This window comes from Andrena cerasifolii, chromosome 4 (genome assembly GCF_050908995.1).
Source record: "Andrena cerasifolii isolate SP2316 chromosome 4, iyAndCera1_principal, whole genome shotgun sequence".
In the NCBI taxonomy this organism is placed as follows: Eukaryota; Metazoa; Arthropoda; class Insecta; order Hymenoptera; family Andrenidae; genus Andrena; species Andrena cerasifolii.
The window spans coordinates 1,852,384-1,870,372 of record NC_135121.1 but is presented as its reverse complement, the minus strand read 5'-3'; the positions used below and the strand labels follow the sequence as shown (position 1 = coordinate 1,870,372).

Here is a 17,989-nt window from a genome sequence, read left to right as displayed (position 1 = left end):
AGATTTTTTTTTTTAAAAATACAACATTTGAAGTTTGAAATCACTTTTTCCCTATATTTTTCATCCTTTCAACGCTTTTGAAAATTATAAATTTTCAAATTTTGTTTTTTTTTCTGGTATGCCCGCTAGCCGGAAGTATATTCTTCAAAATAAAAAAAGGTTTAGTCGAATCGGATAATAACTTTTGGAAATACAGGTCCCACCGTTTTGGGAACACTGTTTCGAGAAAAACGCGTTTAAAGTTTTACGTGGGCGCCGAGTGGCCGGTTGTTGCCCATGCATTTGCCGCTACTAAAGTGCCTATAACTTCGGGAATTTTACGAATTTCGACAAATCCTTTTAAACACGTATTCCTAAAAGGTTGAACATTTGAAAAAATGAAATTAAAAAAAAAATCGACATTTAGACCAGAAGACCCCCTTAAGAGATTATACCACCTTGGCCAGGTCAAGAAATACCGCATCTTTCGGAATTTAATTCTAAGTGACAAAAACACTTCACAATTAAATTTTTTTAATAAGGATAGAGGCATCTTTGAATAATATATACAATTTTTTCAAGTCTCCCTTAAAAACAAAGATGGCGGTCGAGAGTATACCATGGCGTGTACGGTTGGAAGGTGCGTATTATTTCTGATAAACAGGTTTTTGAAACAAAATTTTAACCATAGAATATTAAATAAAACTGAGTTGTCCATCGGCCGACGTTCATTTCTTTCGATCGGTAGCAGAATAACATAATACAGTATTTCCTCGTTAGCGGCTCGCTGGTCGGGACCGGTGTTGAGTCCGCATCGTGAACAGAGTCCTAATTCCGAGTGTTCGTTTCTCGCTTCTTTCTGGCCCAAGGGGAGAGCGAGATGGAACACTGCGTGCGCGATGTTCGCGAGCGCTTAAGCCTCGTGGCCACTAGCAATAAACTTGCGATATTTATTGCGAGAGTTGATGTGAGCACTGTGTAAACACGCCTGAGAGTAACTCTAGCAAGTTCTGATTACTTGCGACAGTTGGTCTCAGCAAGTGAATTCTGTCATAGTGTAGACACCCGATAATCTTCTCTCCCTGAGAAAGATTTAACTTCCAAACGAATTGGAAATTTTTGGCGAGAATAGAAAGCAAGTAGCTGGACCATAGTATTCGGTTTCGGATCTACGTGCACGTCAGCATTTTTGTATCACTTTTAGTAATGTTTGGTCCAACTAATTCTAAATTCTAGTTTGTTGGACCGACATTATAGTAGATACTTTATGTATAAATATTTGCTGTCAACTCTCAGGCGTAACACTGCAGTGTAGAGTGGTGTAATAGACAGGTGTTCCGACTCCTGTCCAGAATGTGTGACATTTTCGTCCTAGTTCTTCTGGCGGCCGGCAGATTTCGTGGCTGTTGTAAAGGCATTTACATATATATATACAGGCCTGGTATGGAATTCCTACTCGTAGTGGAAGGGGAACACACCACGCATGCGTAGCATGTTCCCCCTCCATTACGCGTAGGATTTTTCTGGCAAGCCCAATAATACCATTACAATCACAACTACCACAATCTCATTAACACATATGTATACATATGCTTTCTAAGTCACGACGCCTCTCGCGGCGGCCAGGGGAACTAAACAGAAATCGGCACACAAAATCGATGAGGTAAAAGGTACAGAGTCGGAACACCTGTCTATTACACCGTGGTGTAGACACTCGGGACATATCTTCTGCAAGATTTTTCTGGCAACTACTTGCAGGCAAGAACTTGCGTAAAAAAATTGCTACAGTGTAAATACTCATGCAAGTTTCTTGCGCAATAAATGTCACAAGTTTATTGCTACTGGCCACGATGCTTTACCGTGAGCACGAAACCGCTTCGCAAAATCTTGACGCAGGCCTGGCTCACGGTAAGCGCTTGCGACCACCGCGCACGCCCGTCGCGCACGCAAAGGACAGAGTGTCAGGTGTCTGAATGAGGGAGCGAGACAAAACATCAACGAGTCGTCTGTCTCGTACCGTCCTCGCTCGCTTTCAGTGCCTCTCGCTCTCGCCTTCGCCGGACAAGAGTGGAACAGAAGTGGTGGGGATAGCGAAAAGTCCGTATCGTGTACACCAAACCGAGCCCGTAACGAGGAAATACTATAGCTGCACTTTGAAGCAAGTAGAGTCAAATATTAATTAAAGTTTCAAATCATTTACATTTACTATTTTGTACTCTAGAGGTATTATAACCACCTCATAAGTAAGCACAAGCAATGTATAGCCTATAAGGCACTGTAACCAAAAACTACGATAAGAAGAGATCGAGCCGAGAATCCACGGACGGCAACAGCGAGCAGGAGAGCAATCACCAAGGAGGTCTGGGTTAGCTGCCAGCCAGCCGTACACCAGCTAACCGACCGCACGCACACCAAGAAGCCCACAGTGAACGCCAGCTGATGGGTCATAGGCCCCATCCACTAGCGCAGTCGACACCTTCGCAAAGTTGCACTCCTGATACTCGCCAGAAGATTGCCCTTCCGTTATTTCCCATAAATCGAGCTCCAATACGAAATCAATATATTTAACTTCATCCCCTATTACGCCAGCTGTACGAAACCGATCGTACAGAGCGTTTTGTAAGCCAATAGCGTAGGAATATAAATAAGAAGTAATGTAAGAATCTAGCTATCGATGCTGCTGGGAGTCAGGAATCAAAATACGTACTAGTCGCGAAGAAGACACCTAAATGGTGCGCAACGGATTGGAACTTCAAAACTAGTAAACAAAACTCTCGGGTAGCGCGATGGGAAGATTTCTCCTGGAAGATCACAGGTAGATGTTGGGGGATGAGGTCTCCCACCGTTGATTTGTCATGTGACAATCCTAGAGAAGGAGTGATCGGAAGCCCTATAAAAGGGGACCGACCACCCGCGGAGCGCATTACTGTTTTTGATTAATTGCTTAACCTCATAACTGTTATATTAATATACTATCAAAGACACAAAAGTGAAAAATAAAAGTGTTTATAAAAACATACAAGTGAGTGAAGTGTTCAATCCCTCATAATATCTTATCCCTAACGCGGGCATTATCACCTTTTCCTTTAAATAAATTTCATTATTCGCGAAATTATGAGTAAACCGATCGTGGATTTGCACCCGTCGCGTCAATGGTGACACTTACAAGCAGACAGCCGCCAACGGTGTTATTGGGCATTGGGTGTAAAACGCGATTTTCGCGATCAATAGCTTTCTCCAGTTTAATCCATGAAATGATTATTGAATGTTCGCGATTTGCTCCCACTAAAAGTAGAACTTACAAGCGAACAGCCGCTCACGGTGTCATCATACGGTGGATGTAAAAAGCGACCTACGCGATCAAACAACCTCTAAGCGGTTATTAACCGATCGAAATGTTTCACAAACGATCATATTTTGCGTCTGCTGAAAGTGACACTCATAAGCAGACAACCGACCACGGTGTCATCGGGTACTAGACGTAAACCATGACCACGGGTAATGAAATAAACTCAAATCAACTCAACTCCCATTTCTAGAAGGTGGTAATGCCTAGAGGTCATCGTGTCGGGCAAAAAACCTAATTACGTCGGTTGGCTTTAGATTATAAAAGTGCGCCCGCCGAAACGTCCGTGCTATTGGGACCTAGCAGGACCCCAACCGTTTCCAGAATCTCAACTCCTGCGACCCACGGAATCGTGGTAGCAAGCAATGGGGTGGAAGAAATCGACGACAGATGCAGAAAGGCCGTTGAGTGGAAACTAATACCGCTCGATTTGTAAAAGGTAATTACATTTAAGAATTTCGCTATTTGCCGGGACCCCTGGGAACCCCGTGAATCCCTGTCGAAAATCGCACTCAATCCCTCTCAACTATCCCAGACCGATAAGTCCCAGGATTTGTTCAAAAGTGGGTGATTTACATCAACTCCGGGTCAATCCATTCGGAATCGACCACTTTTCGGATTAAGATTTCAAATTTCAATAAAACTTTGACATGATGTAGTAGTCTTTAGGGATATATAAACATATTTCGAAGGATTTTTCAAAATGTCAAAAATCGTGGGTCTTACAGCTCTTCGAAATATAGTTTTAACTTTTTTCCAAAAAATTATAACTGTTGAACTTACAATGAAGAGTACTTAATACAAATTATTTCACTGAAAAAAAAAAAATTTTTGACAATTTATTTTGCAATTGTTCTAAACAAATGCCATGTTTTCATAGCCGGACACTATTCAAAGATTTGAAGAAAAAAAATGAGGATATAGTCCTATTTGTCCTCTTTACGGATCCGTTTTCAGAAATACGGACACTTATGGAACTATCTATTTCTTTCATTCTTAACCTTGTGTGGCTTTGAAAGTCATAGTATACCATATGGTTGAATTTGTCTTGACAGTCACTTTCATATTGGGTAATTAAATGATATGTAGTATTACATTTAAAAAACTGAAGGTCACCTTCGGTTCACGGAAAATATCACGAACACCAAAAGTTGACATACCATATTATGTTGGGTATAAAAAAACAGTACAATTAGCGAGAATCCTGTATAAGAATATCAGATATAGTCGCTTGGCTAGTACCGCATGGCTCAGCCAGTCGATGCTGGGTAACGCAGCGTCACATTCAATTAATTTTCATTTGGCCAATTTTAAAGTCTCCGTATTTCTAAAAATGGATCCATAAAGAGGACAAATAGGAGATTATATCCTCACTTTATCCTTAATTTTTAAAAAGTGCCCCGCTATTAAAACATAGCATTTGTTTAGAACAATTGCAAAATAAATTGTCAAAAATTTTTTTTTTTTTTTCAGTAAAATAATTTTTAGTTGGTACTCTTATGTGTTCATTGTAAGAACCCAAAAGTTCATTTTGATTAGTTTGTTAGTTCAACAGTTATATTTTTTTTTTTTAGAAAATAGTTAAAACAATATATCAAAGAGCTGTACGATCCACAATTTTTGACATTTTGAAAAATCCTTCGAGATATATTTATATATCCCTAAAGACTACAACATATCTAAGTTTTACCGAAATCTGAAATGTTACTCTGAAGTGTCCGATTTCGCATGGAATAACCCCTCTGTTAAACTAGCGTCCGAACTCGTAAGTAAACCGTAATATCTTTAACCTGGAAAGTAGGGGCGTAACAGTCAAGAATAATATTTGTCCTTTCAAATCACATAACTTTCTTAGGCACTTTTTCATATGATCGAAACAAATGGATTTTTTTTAGATGACTTATTCTGTATACACATACTAGACTATCAATACGTTGAAATCATAATAATAGACAGTGCTTTCTGCAAAAGTGACCAGGACCCCCAGTATTTCTTTTGTAGTTGCTGCAGCGAGTGAGAGTGATTGAGGATGAATGAGAAATCACTGTAATTTATGGCTTCTCGCCCCCAAACTCATTCTCAATCTGGCTCACTAGCCATGGCAGAGAACAAAGGCAAACTGAGTAGACTAGCCCTCTAAAAAATTGCACGCAGCCGGTCCCGAGGCGCTAGCACTTTTCGAAACAAAACTGTAATTCGGAAACTCCATAAATTTTGCGTTCTGTGATTTAAAAATTTCTTACCGTTCCGCATAATTGAACCTTAGACAGTAGACAGATATAATAAGATATGTATTAAATACATAAATTAATACGATAGCAACATAAAAGTACTTGAATGATACGAAACCTTAATAGCCTCGTCTCTTGATGAATACTTGGTTAATGCAATCCCATGATTAAGATACAATCGGAAGTCCTGAACAGGGCCATGCTGCATGCAAAGAGTTTTCAACGTAGAACCATCAATCTGAGGCGTCAGATTCTTCAGTAGTAACCAAGTAGAAACCCAGCCAGCATTTGTACTAGATTGAAGACCCCAAGAACTGGATGATCTACCGACAGTGCCAAGGCCTGCCCAACCATTGCTTGCATTGCTCGTTGCTTTGGTACCTAGACCTGGCGGTGGACCACGGACCTTACTCATTGGCGCTCCCCAAAGTTCCGAAGTAACTGCAGTTGGAGGTGGCGCAGACTCACCCCAAGTATTCTTGGAGCTGAAAATAATCGAAAATGACATTTATATAGATTAAGAATCTCTTTTCCATTTTATGTTTCGGATAACCTTTATAGTACTTTTCGTCAACGCCAGGACCACCCGATTATTTTTCAACGCTCTATTTGTATCTGCTGTTTTTTTTTCACTGCCACACAAAAATTAAGAACAACAGTTCAAGATACAATGAAACAGCCTGCCAAACATCAAATTAATTTGCCGAACCGGTTTTGTACAACAAATTCCCAAAGAATTACCTATTTTTCCTCCTAACAAGGCACAATTCCCCCTCCTGATAGCAACCTGCCGGCAGTCTGCCAGCGGATTGGCAGCAGGGACTGCCCAGAGATCGCAGAGTCTGCTGGCAGATCCGGTGTGATCTGGGTCCACATTAAGGTACGGTTCTGTCGGCAGATCCTGCTGCCCGTCTGACACATCCAACAGCGCCATCTGAAGGCCAGAATTGCCAAACAATTCCCTACACGTATATCCCTACCCTTACATAACCAGCAAGTAGATTCTGCAGTTTAGTAAATAATTAATTCTACTTATTTCAAAAAGTATTTATTCTTTCTCTAATAACATACAGGATTGGTAATTACAATTGTTACAAAATAATATAAATAGCGCATATAAATCCGAAGAGGAACTTTCAATATTTACATTTACAAATCCACACACAGTGTGTCGCGTAACCAGTGGTACTTTGCTATTAGGGGCGATATCAGAAATTTTATTCAATATTTGCGACTTCTTTTCTGTGTAGAATCACCATATTCTTTGTTGTGTTAGCGCTGAAAACAAATACAATATTAGTATAAAATTAAACGTAACATATGAATAAACAGGATACATGCGATACTTCAGCTTCATGTCCACACAGTACACACCCTAGGCGATCATGCATGCTCCTGCGAATATTAATATTTATAAAAAAAACATGTGTCAAATTATTATATTCGAAACAAGACGCTAGACATTCGCACTCGTGCATAACCCTACTTTTCCGTCTTGCATATAATGTGAATCTCGATTTCCTCGATATCCAGACATATCATCTCGAAGTACCCAGGAAGCGAACGTAATTATGGAATTGAATAATTTCCAATTATCTACGTTGCGGAAATCGAGATTCACATTATCTGCAAGACAGAAAAGTAGGATTATGCGCGAAGTGCGAATGTCTAGCGTCTTGTTTCGTATATAATAATTTAACACATGTTTTCTCAAAAATGATAATGTTCGCAGGAGCATACATGATTGCCTAGAGTGTGTACTGTGTGGAGATGGAGCTGAAGTAATTATCGCATGTATTCTGTTTATTCGTATTTAATTTTATACTAATAGTAGCATCCCCCGTCTCGTCTTCGCCCGAAATATTAGCGCGACTGATTCATAATCTGTAATCTGCAATCTGTAAACTCAAGAGCCCTCAGCCACTTATTCCCGCCGCGGTACTGTTTCGCAAGCGAGAAACGCTCGCCCGGTCGCCGCCTGGCGGACGCGTCCCGATCTACTATTATTCAAAAATCAGTATTTTAAAAAAATAAAAACGTTAGAACTTTCCTCTCGCCAAGACGAACACAGTGATATAACACACTTTTGCATACAGTTCATATTTACTGAGAAACCGCATTTCAAAGTATGCAACTTCAATTTTATACAGGGTGTCCCACTAAGGAGTGGACAGCGTGATATCTCTTAAAGTATTGTCGATAAAAATATAAAAAAAATAGGGAATTGCATGGTTCGAGGGGGCCCATTTATTAGCGCGAACGAATTTTGTTTCCGATTATTATTTTAAAAGATACGATGGTCAAGTTCGGTTTTTCAAATGGAACTATTTTTTTTGAACACCTGAGTTGATAGTGCGTTCCAAGACAAATTAAATAAGCTTTAATGTATACACTTTATTTCCACTGGTTTTTAAGATATTGCGCTTGCAAAATTACTGATTTTCACTGGAAGAAAACCCTCTGGAATAGGAAGGACCGGGGTCGGTCTTACTGGCGCTACGGGTGGCATTGCCTGTTGAAACTGATACCTACCTGCCAAAGGTCTACGACAGGGTTCGCAGGCCCAAAAGCTGGACAATTCTTTTCCGTGAGAAATGCTACTTAGGTAGGTACATCTGCGGTATCGAGAAGCGCATCGTTATTTTTATTTCGCACTTGCTTCTACGCTCGGATGGCCGGTTCTTTTGGGAGGGATGCAAGTTGGATTGGTTAGGTTAGGAGGAGTGAAAGTTGCTAGACTAAATTTCAACCATAGGGAGCAGATTGTATCAGAACCAATCCAACTTGCATCCCTCCCAAAAGAACCGGCCATCCGAGCGTAGAAGCAAGTGCGAAATAAAAGTAACGATACCTACCTAAGTAGCATTTCTGACGGAAAAGAATTGTCCAGCCTTTGGGCCTGCCATTTCTGGCGTAGACCTTTGGCAGGTAAGTATCCATTTCAACAGGCAGTGCCACCCGTGGCGTCAGTAAGACCGCCCCCGGTTTTTGCCATTCCGGAGGGTTTTCTTCCAGTGAAAATCAGTAATTTTGCAAGCGCAATATCTTAAAAACCAGTGGAAACAAAGTGTATACATTAAAGCTTATTGAATTTGTCTTGGAACGCACTATCAACTCAGGTCTTCAAAAAAAATAGTTCCATTTGAAAAACCGAACTTGACCATCGTATCTTTTAAAATAATAATCGAAAACAAAATTCGTTCGCGCTAATAAATGGGCCCCCTCGAACCATGCAATTCCCTATTTTTTTTATATTTTTATCGACAATACTTTAAGAGATATCGCGCTGTCCACTCCTTAGTGGGACACCCTGTATAATAGTATAGATTGTATTTGTTTTCAGCGCTAACACCACAGGGAATATATATTCTACACAGAAAAGAAGTCGAAAATATTGAATAAAATTTTCTGATATCGCCCCTAATAGGTACCACTGGTTACGCGACGTACTTATATGCATACTGTATATGGGTTTGTAAATGTAAATATTGAAAGTTCCTCTTCGGATTTATATGCGCTATTTATATTATTTTGTAACAATTGTAATTACCAATCCTGTATGTTATTAGAGAAAGAATAAATACTTTTTGAAATAAGTAGAATTAATTATTTACTAAACTGCAGAATCTACTTGCTGGTTATGTAAGGGTAGGGATACACGTGTAGGGAATTGTTTGGCAATTGTGGCCTTCAGATGGCGCTGTTTGATGTGTCAGACTAGTGATCCTCTAGGTAGTAATCGGAAAATGTGTTCCGCGTTTTCTATTGGTCGACGCAATTGGGATCTAAACCGGATGTAGAGAGAGCATGAAATTGTAAAAAAAAAAAAGAAAGGGACAGAAATACTGACAGAAAGAGAGAGAAATACTGAGAGAAAGAGACAGATAAACGTTTAGGTTATGTTATTTCCGGTTTTGCTCCAAAATGGCTGCGGTTATACCGATCACTCCCTAGAGGATCACTATGTCAGATTAGTCATCCTCCGGGGAGTGATCAGTATAACCGCAGCCATTTGTGGCAAAACCGGAAATAACATAACCTAAACATTCATTAAATCGTCTGCTTTCCAAGCAGCTTGTGTATTTATCTCTTTCTATCCATATTTCTGTCTCTTTCTTTTTTACAGTTTCTTCCTCTGTCTACTTCCGTTTTTGCCACAAATGGCGGCAACCAATCAGCGACGATACAGGTTGTTCCGATCACTCTCTGGAGGATCACTATGTCAGACGGGCAGCAGGGTCTGCCGGTAGAACCGTAGCCTAATGCGGACACAGATCACACCGAATCTGCCGGCAGACTCTGCTGCCAGATTTGGTTATCAGGGCCCTTAAATGAGTGGCCGAGATGAACGTCGGGCAAGGTAACCCATCCGTCACGGAGACAATAAGCAGTGAATGTAAACAGAAATTGTAATCGTAACCCAGCTTATTGAGGTTAGGTTCTTAATGGCGTATAGTAACCACGGTTATCACCTCCTCGGATTTTAAAGCAAATCCCTGGACTCCGGTTTTACTCGGATAATCTCCAGGTTGTAGAAACAAATGAGATAATAAGAAATTGTGGTATTATACAATGGTATCAATTTTATATACAGTAGAAGTTATTAATTAAAAAAGCAGATACTTAAATTCTGAATTGTTTGAACTTAAAAGAATTACACATCTGTTTTCCGGATATTCCAGAACAAAACTTTTTTTTTTGCTTTTTCCATCTCCGGGTTTAGGGTAAATCCGGGAGACTCGGTCGCACTGGAGATATGGTCGAGTCGCTATATTCAGGTTGGTATTCTCAGTCGCTACTTATTCTTAAGCAAATGTTTAAGCATGCAGCATGCTCAACTAATCTAGTAGCTAGTAAAGAATGCCGAATGCTTAAGCATTTGCTTCAGAATAAGTAGCGACTGAGAATACCAACCTCAGACTCTTCGGGTTGGAATGTATGGCAGTCCGGGATTTATATGGTGATAAGGTGGCAACCCTCCCTGCTAGTAACCTCCTACATACAGTTGCTGCATTATATTCGTAAGCGATTTTTCGGCTGCCTGTAAGTAGCGAGTGAAGCCGAGGGCTGGCACTCTTTTATCTCAGTTCCGGAAGGGTGGTCCTTGGCTATAGGGGTCAACATTTTTTATGAGTTTTTTTTATCACACCCTCCTAATTTGCGACATCTGACGAGAAAATGATATATGCAAAATTTCAAAGTGATTGGACAATGCCAACCCGTGCCACATTTGAATTAAAGTTTCGAAATTTTAGTGATTTCTCGCCAGTTTCGAACATAATTGTTTTCGGCTATTTTTGAAGTAACAGTGAATATTTTTTTAATAAAAGCGTAATTTATTAGATGTATAATAATAATATGTATGTTACTTACAAAAATATATACGAAATCTTTGAGTTTTATCTCTTAAAATTAGTATATAATGCAGCGTATAAGCTACTGTACGCAGTTAGGTGCTTGTTCGAGTCAAATTATAGTTCTTTTGATGCACAGAAAGTTTATTATTTGTTTTTGTAATAATGATTATAGTATTAGTACTTAGGAATGATTTTTTTTACATAGTTGTAAATGAAAAACTCTCCATTGAAATTTAAGTTATATATTATAGATCGAAGGTAATAAATTAGCATATTAAATTCTGTGTATTTTTCAATATATATTCTGTGTTTGTAACTTTGCTTACATTGCGGCAAAGTCTCCTATAATCTTCAATTATTTGTAAAATATATTGTTTTTCTTCCTCATTTTTTGTCAGCAGATTATTATATTCTGATATATGTTTGACATAACGTTCAGTGGTATCATTTACCACTTATAAATGTGTTGTACTTTGTAAACTTTTCTGATACAACATGTCATTCGTCCACAATAAAGGGTCTGTAAAAGTCTGTAGGTATATTTTACCTATTAAAAAATTTGGTTTGGAAAAACCAAACACTCCACCTTAACCAAGTAAAACGCGGTAATATTCACGATTGCCAGGTAACGATATTTTTCTTAGGATATTAGAAGGTTCTTTCATTAGAAGCATTTTCGTAGGGAAAAGCCTGGAGTATTCAGGTAGTTGCGTACAGTAGCTAAACCGCAGCGTTATATGTCAAGTTTAACTTCCAGATCCGTGTGGTCGTGGGAATCTACGACACAAGTTTTTGATTAAATTATTTAAAGTTGCGTCTAAATATCATTATTATACATATCAGAAAATACAACAGTTTTTAAGGAACTATTAAGTATTCCTTTATAATAGGGCAGTATCAAATTATTTAAAAAATTGACATAAAATCGCTAAAACTTCAAAACTTTAATTAAAGTGCGACACGGGTTGCCGAATCAATTTGAAATTCTTCAAGGATCATTTTTCCGTCTAGTGTTACAATTTTGGAGGGTGCAACGAAAAAAATCGGAAGTCGCGAAATAAGACTTCACGTAACCGCGCATAATGGCTCCGCCGCTGTTGTACGCTAATTTTAATGGTAAAATTCACAGATTTTGAGAATACTGTTTGAAGTCACACAGAAGTGATACTATTATACACCTAAGAAATTGTACTTTTATTAAAAAACAATCACTAATTCCTCTGTAATAGTGGAACACAATGATGTGCGAAATTGGCGTGAAATCACTAAAATTTCAAAACTTTAACACAAATGTGGCACGGATTCCCGGTGTCCAATCACTTTAAAATTTTGAACATGTTGTTGCGAGCACCCTTTGGTTGGAATCCAGGGCCTGCTGGTGCTCGTGACAAGAACAAGAGGACAGCGAGAAAAAGGCGATCAGACGCCATTACGTGCAGACGCATCACAACATATACATATTTCTCGCGCGTTTGTGATTGTATACGGTTTATCTGTTACCCTGTTCTTGTTAATGTTCTATTGCTTCTATTGTACTTTCGCATTAAACTTCTGCTATGCCGAGCCGGAACTATAACAATATCATTTTCTCACCAAGTGTCACAATTTAGGGGGGGTGCGGCCAACAAAAAAAAAACGGAAGTTGAAAAATAAGGACCACCCTACTGTCCAGGGTTGTGTACGCGCAAACTTGGGGTTCTCTCACCCTCGTCCGCGTTGTCAGGGGTACCGCGCGACGTTAAAGATCTGTGCACACATGTCAGCTCCGTGTTTGTACTGTTCGGCGTGCCAGTAAGAAGCAGAGACCCTCTACGCCTCTCTTCTTCTTACCACTGGCACGCCGGAACGGTACTAACACGGAGCTGACATGTGTGCGCAGACCTTAAAGAAGTGACTATGACAGACCGGCCGATAGCTCGGCTAGCCCGTCATGGCAGTCTTCGTAGCGTCGCGCTGTCTCCTTGACAAAGGAAGGCACGCTACTTGAAAGAAAGTTTGGAAGGGGAAGCAGACGCTTGAGGGGCCCCCACGCTGGACAGCGTTGCTATAAATAGGGTAAGTCCGGTATAGATCAACCACCGGGAGAGTCCGGCCAGTGTTGATACTTTAAGACTGATGCAAGATAGGGCGCTGTGACACAGCGGCTGTGTGTCGCTAACACGAAACAAATTAATGCGCTTGTTGTTTATCTCACATTGACCATTGGTACAAATCCATATTTGAATCATAAGATACAGTTAAGACTTTATGCGAGGCTGAAAGTTTTCAGACCAAGTTACTGTGTTGGTGATGTTTGAAAAACAGGTAAGTTTATTTGCACTCTTCCGATATTGGGGGATATAATATGCATAAAACAACAGTGTAACACCAACAATTGGGAAATACTGTGAGAGCGCCATCTACTAAAGTAAGCTCTGTAATCGGGTAAGTCGCGTTACAGGACTGGTGTCACACAAGTATTGAAATAGTGCAATAATGTTTTTGTCATTAAATAGGCTGTTAAATTTTACAAAATCGATCATCAAACAGTCGAATTTCCCAATACTGCCAATTGCATGTGACAGCTAACCCGATTAGACTGCTTTAATTTTCGCCACTAGATGGCGTAGCGGAAATAAGAAAATGCCAATGCGTAGGGTAAAGGACCCAATTACTGACACCTAACCAATTACTGTCACCTTAAGCTATTTTACTTAACATAACGAATAAATAAACGTTGTAATGTCACACACAAAAAGAATTATGTAATTAAATCTATAATCTATACTATAGTTTATTTATTCGTTATTTTAAGTAAAATAGCTTAAGGTGACAGTAATTGGTTAGGTGTCAGTAATTGGGTCCTTTACCCTATGTATTCGTTTTTATTTTTTTTTGATAAGGTGATCACTCCCTTGATTATGGGATAGTCCGACCACGTTAATGCGGGACAATCCGACCATATTAGTTAAATATACAGTGTAACTATCTCGAAAAATATGAATGGAACGAACAATTGTTTCCGACGAAAGTTGTAGGATGTAGAGGAGGGCATAACATGTTCGTATTTTTTATTTCTTATTCTTGTAACTGATATTGAAACGTTTTCTAAACACTACCTACATGTGTCCTGTTTACTGTATTCGATAATATTGTTACAGATTAAGAAATGCCTAAGATTTATAAAAGAAAAAGTGATAGGAGGGCTAAATGGTATGGCAACTGTTTAAAAATAGCAATAGAATGTGTTGAAATTGGTAGAATGGGTGTAAATGCAGCTGCTCGAAATTTTGGAATTCCTAAATCAACCCTAACATTTCACCAATTCCAAAAGTAAGTGCGACAGTGGTTCTGAGAAAACGCAGTACGCAGCTTGCAACCATTCTGAGTAATTCAGAACACAGTAGGGCACAGAAGGGCAAAAGAAATGTAAAGAAACACACAAACTCTTCAATTCCTAAGAAGAAACGCAAAAAACAGTTAAAAGAATCTTCAGATTCAAGGATCGACAGTCCCATTCTTCAAGAGAGAGATATGTCGTTAGAAGAGTGAGACGAAAACGAATGTGTGAGATGCGGAGAAAATTATTTTGAAACCTCGAAAAGCGACGATTGGTTTAAATGTATGCGCTGCAACTGTTGGTTTCATGATAGATGTTCCAAGTACGAGAATTTTTGCGATTTATGTGGAAAACTAAAGGAGAAATAAAATATCAATTAATTTACTCGTGTATTATACTTTTTATAAGCTACACTTTTTGTTATTTTTCAAGGTCGGTCTCAACCCGTAGTGGGTGGACGGTCTAACTCCGACATGCGGGTGAGACCGACCAGTTGCAGTGCCAATGTTTTTGGTTGAAAATGAAAATAAATATTTGAAATTATCGCACACTATAATTTATACATACCCTAAATTGCTTGAGCTTTGCTTTAATTTGCACAAAACGACAAGAATGTGAAAAACAACGATGCTACAATTTCTTTTCCAAAAAGTGGTCGAACTCTCCCGGACTTACAATATTACAAAGCATATATATTAGCAGTAAAACAGTTTCGACAACGTGGGGTGTATAGTGCAGTCCTTGCGGCGTAAACGAAAAGTCACCGAAGTTTGTTCCGACACGGAATATGATAAAATAATAGATAAACAATAAAAAAATACAATTGTATCTCAAATTATAAAAATTACCTGGTAAATGCACTAGGAGTTGTCGCAGGTGGATTGAATGTCCATGTAGAATTACTTAAGCTTGGAATCGAGATGTCAGGATTTGTAGATTGTTGTGGCGGTGGCGAAGTCTTGCTGCTTAAAGAGAAAATGGCATCTGGATCTTTGATCGTTGCTAAGGACAGTGGCGAACGAACAACAGATCCCGGAGTAATACTAGGATCATCCTCGATGCTTTTCATCTGGGTACCCTAAAACAAAATTAAATATAGGTGGACCCGAATGAACCTCACCCCTAGAAATATTTGTCTTTTCCTTAGATAAAAATTTATTTAAATCTTTAAACGACTAGTTCTCCTGCCTAGTCTTATTAATATACACAGTAAATACTTCACAGGCTTATTCCAAACCATTACAAAAAATATAAAAAATTACATATTCATTCAATTGTTGTTTTTCGCAGATTAATACTACCATTTCACAACTACGGGGATTATTTAGAAGTATCAACATTAACAAAGACTGCAACATTATTCTGATATAACTTTCCAATCAAACCCGGAAAAAGTTATAAACTTTATATATTCAGACTCATACACATGTAACTGTTTTTACTTATTTTCCCAGTACACATACACAGTAATCACTAGTTGCATGTACACTGATCGGATTCGATCGTTCGCACGGGCAAAAGGGAAGTACAGATTTGTCTCGATCTAAGGATTCTAAGGTGACAGTTTCGGACCGAGCGTCACCTTAAGGGAACTAAGGTCGAAGCCAGATATATTGGCCGGTGAATTCGTTTTCGCGAGCAGCGATTGAGGAGAAATCAACCACCACCACCTGACGATCGTGGATTTGTCAGCTGGAGTAGCGGAGCTCTCGCAGGCTTTCGATGGGGTAACGGCAACGCTGCTCGGCTCCGCCTGTAACGTAGCTGTGTGGCTGTTGCTTATTCTTAACGTAATAGTAGTGTGCGTTACGAAGTTATGCGTAGACCAATACAAGATGAAGCTATCGAGAAAGAATCAATGTTCTGCCCAATAAAGCTCCTGAATTTTTTCGGAGCTAACGCACACCTATTCTGATGTGCGTATTTCTACGCTGACGGCTCGGTTTGGCCTACACGCCAAAAGCTTGGCACTATCCCACTCTTGTCCGGCGAAGGCGAGAGCGAGATGGAACGAGAGCGAGCGAGAGGCACCGAAAGCGAGCGAGGACGGTACGAGACAGACGACGCGATGATGTTTTGTCTCGCTCCGTCTTTCGGACGCCTAACACAGTCCTTTGCGTGCGCGACGGGCGTGCGCGTTGGTCGCAAGGCGCTTACCGTGAGCCGGGCTTACGTCACGATTTTGCGAAGCGGTTTCGTGCTTATGGTAAGCGCTTGCGACCATCGCGCACGCTCGCCGCGCATGCAGTGTTCCATCTCCCCCCCCCCCTTCCCCCCTTCGGCTAGAAAGAAGCGAGAAACGAACACTGGAAATTAGAACTCCGTTCACGATGTGGGCTCAACGCCGGCTCCGACCAGCGAGCCGCTAACGAGGAAATACTGTAACGTCTAATGGTAACAGCGATTACAAAATAAATGAAAACAAATATTTATTACATGCAGAAAATTAAAAATAAATATTTATTTAATTATGTGTACCCCAAAATTTCACGTATTCATAGCATTTAGCAAATGTGGTCAAATTCTGATCGTAATCGGTTGTTCCATATTCAAAACATGACTTCCTTGTCATATTATTTTCCTTTAATTTGGTAATTATTTACAAAATGAACTATTTTTTTCTATACCTGTTACCGTCTCTCGGCTTTAATTTTCAAAATATTTGCAAAAAAGGCTGTGATCGGTAGTTGGCCTCATGGGAGGGGGAGGGGGGAGAAAGGTTAAACTATGTAATCCTAACCAACTACCGATCACAGTTTTTTGCGAATATCTCGAAAACTAAAGCCGGGCGATGGCAACGTGTGTAGAAAGAAGTTGTTCAGAATCATGCCCCCGATAATATTTCTCATGGTCATGGAAATCGGTGAGGTCTGTCTTTTAGTAAATAATTACTGTTATTTTTTTTTATCTACGTGTCGTCTGTCACATACAGTTCCTCGCTCGTTTTCAGGCCTCTGACTTGCTGTCGTTCCATTTCGCTCTCGCTTTCGCAGGTCATGAGTGAGACAGAAGCGGTGGGCATAGCGCCGAGTTCCTAACGTGTAGGCCGAACCGAGCTCTAAGCGAAGAAGTACTGTATACTGAAGAGTATACTCTAAGCCAGGGCTCTCCGGCGTAGGGGCCCCTCACGCGCCTACTTCCCCTTCCAATCTTCCTCGGGCGCAACGTGCCCTCCGTTGTCAAGGAGACCGCGCGACGCTACGAAGGCTTCCATGACTGGCTAGCCGGGTTAGCGTCGCGCGGTATCCCTGACAAAGCGGACGAGAGTGGGAGAACCCCAAGCTCCCGCGGGAGCCACCATGAAGAGCCCTGCCTTAAGCAGTTGCTTGCTGGCCCGTTGCTTTTCGTCTTACGTCAAATTTCAAACGGCTGTAGCACATCCAACAAGGGAATACCGCGAACCCGCACTCACCGATTGGAACGCAACCTTGTGGGTTCACAGAGTGACTCAAGGCAAAAACAACGGTACATTTCAATCGTATCTTGTCGCCCTTTAAGGATGTGAAAACTAACCTCAAAATAAAATAAGTACTTCCACTTTTCGGGTATACCCCCTAAACTACAAGAGGCAGAAAAAAAGTTCTGAAACAACAAAGTTTTTTCGTCAAGTATTTTTTCAAACTCTTTTCAAAATTTTGTTAACGCAAGTTTGTAGCGCTTATTGCACCATTAAACTTTTGTTTGAAACCTTTTTTTCTGTCTCTTGTACTTTAGGAGTTATACGCGAAAAAGTGGGAGTGTCTATTTGAATTTGAGG

The 17,989-nt window shown here is 40.0% G+C and overlaps 1 protein-coding gene and 1 long non-coding RNA gene across 3 annotated transcripts in view; one reads left to right on the top strand and one right to left on the bottom strand.

Annotated features, from left to right (window-relative positions):
• Positions 1-17,989, top strand: part of LOC143368081 (uncharacterized) — a 252,336-nt gene that overhangs the window by 127,307 nt on the left and 107,040 nt on the right. The window lies entirely within an intron of this gene.
• Positions 1-17,989, bottom strand: part of Gw (trinucleotide repeat containing adaptor protein gawky) — a 151,029-nt gene that overhangs the window by 34,023 nt on the left and 99,017 nt on the right. The window contains exons 15-16 of the mRNA XM_076810324.1: positions 15,081-15,310; positions 5,675-6,041 (exon numbers count right to left, since the gene is read on the bottom strand). Coding sequence (XP_076666439.1) covers positions 5,675-6,041; positions 15,081-15,310 — 597 coding nt within the window. The remainder of the gene's footprint in view (positions 1-5,674; positions 6,042-15,080; positions 15,311-17,989) is intronic.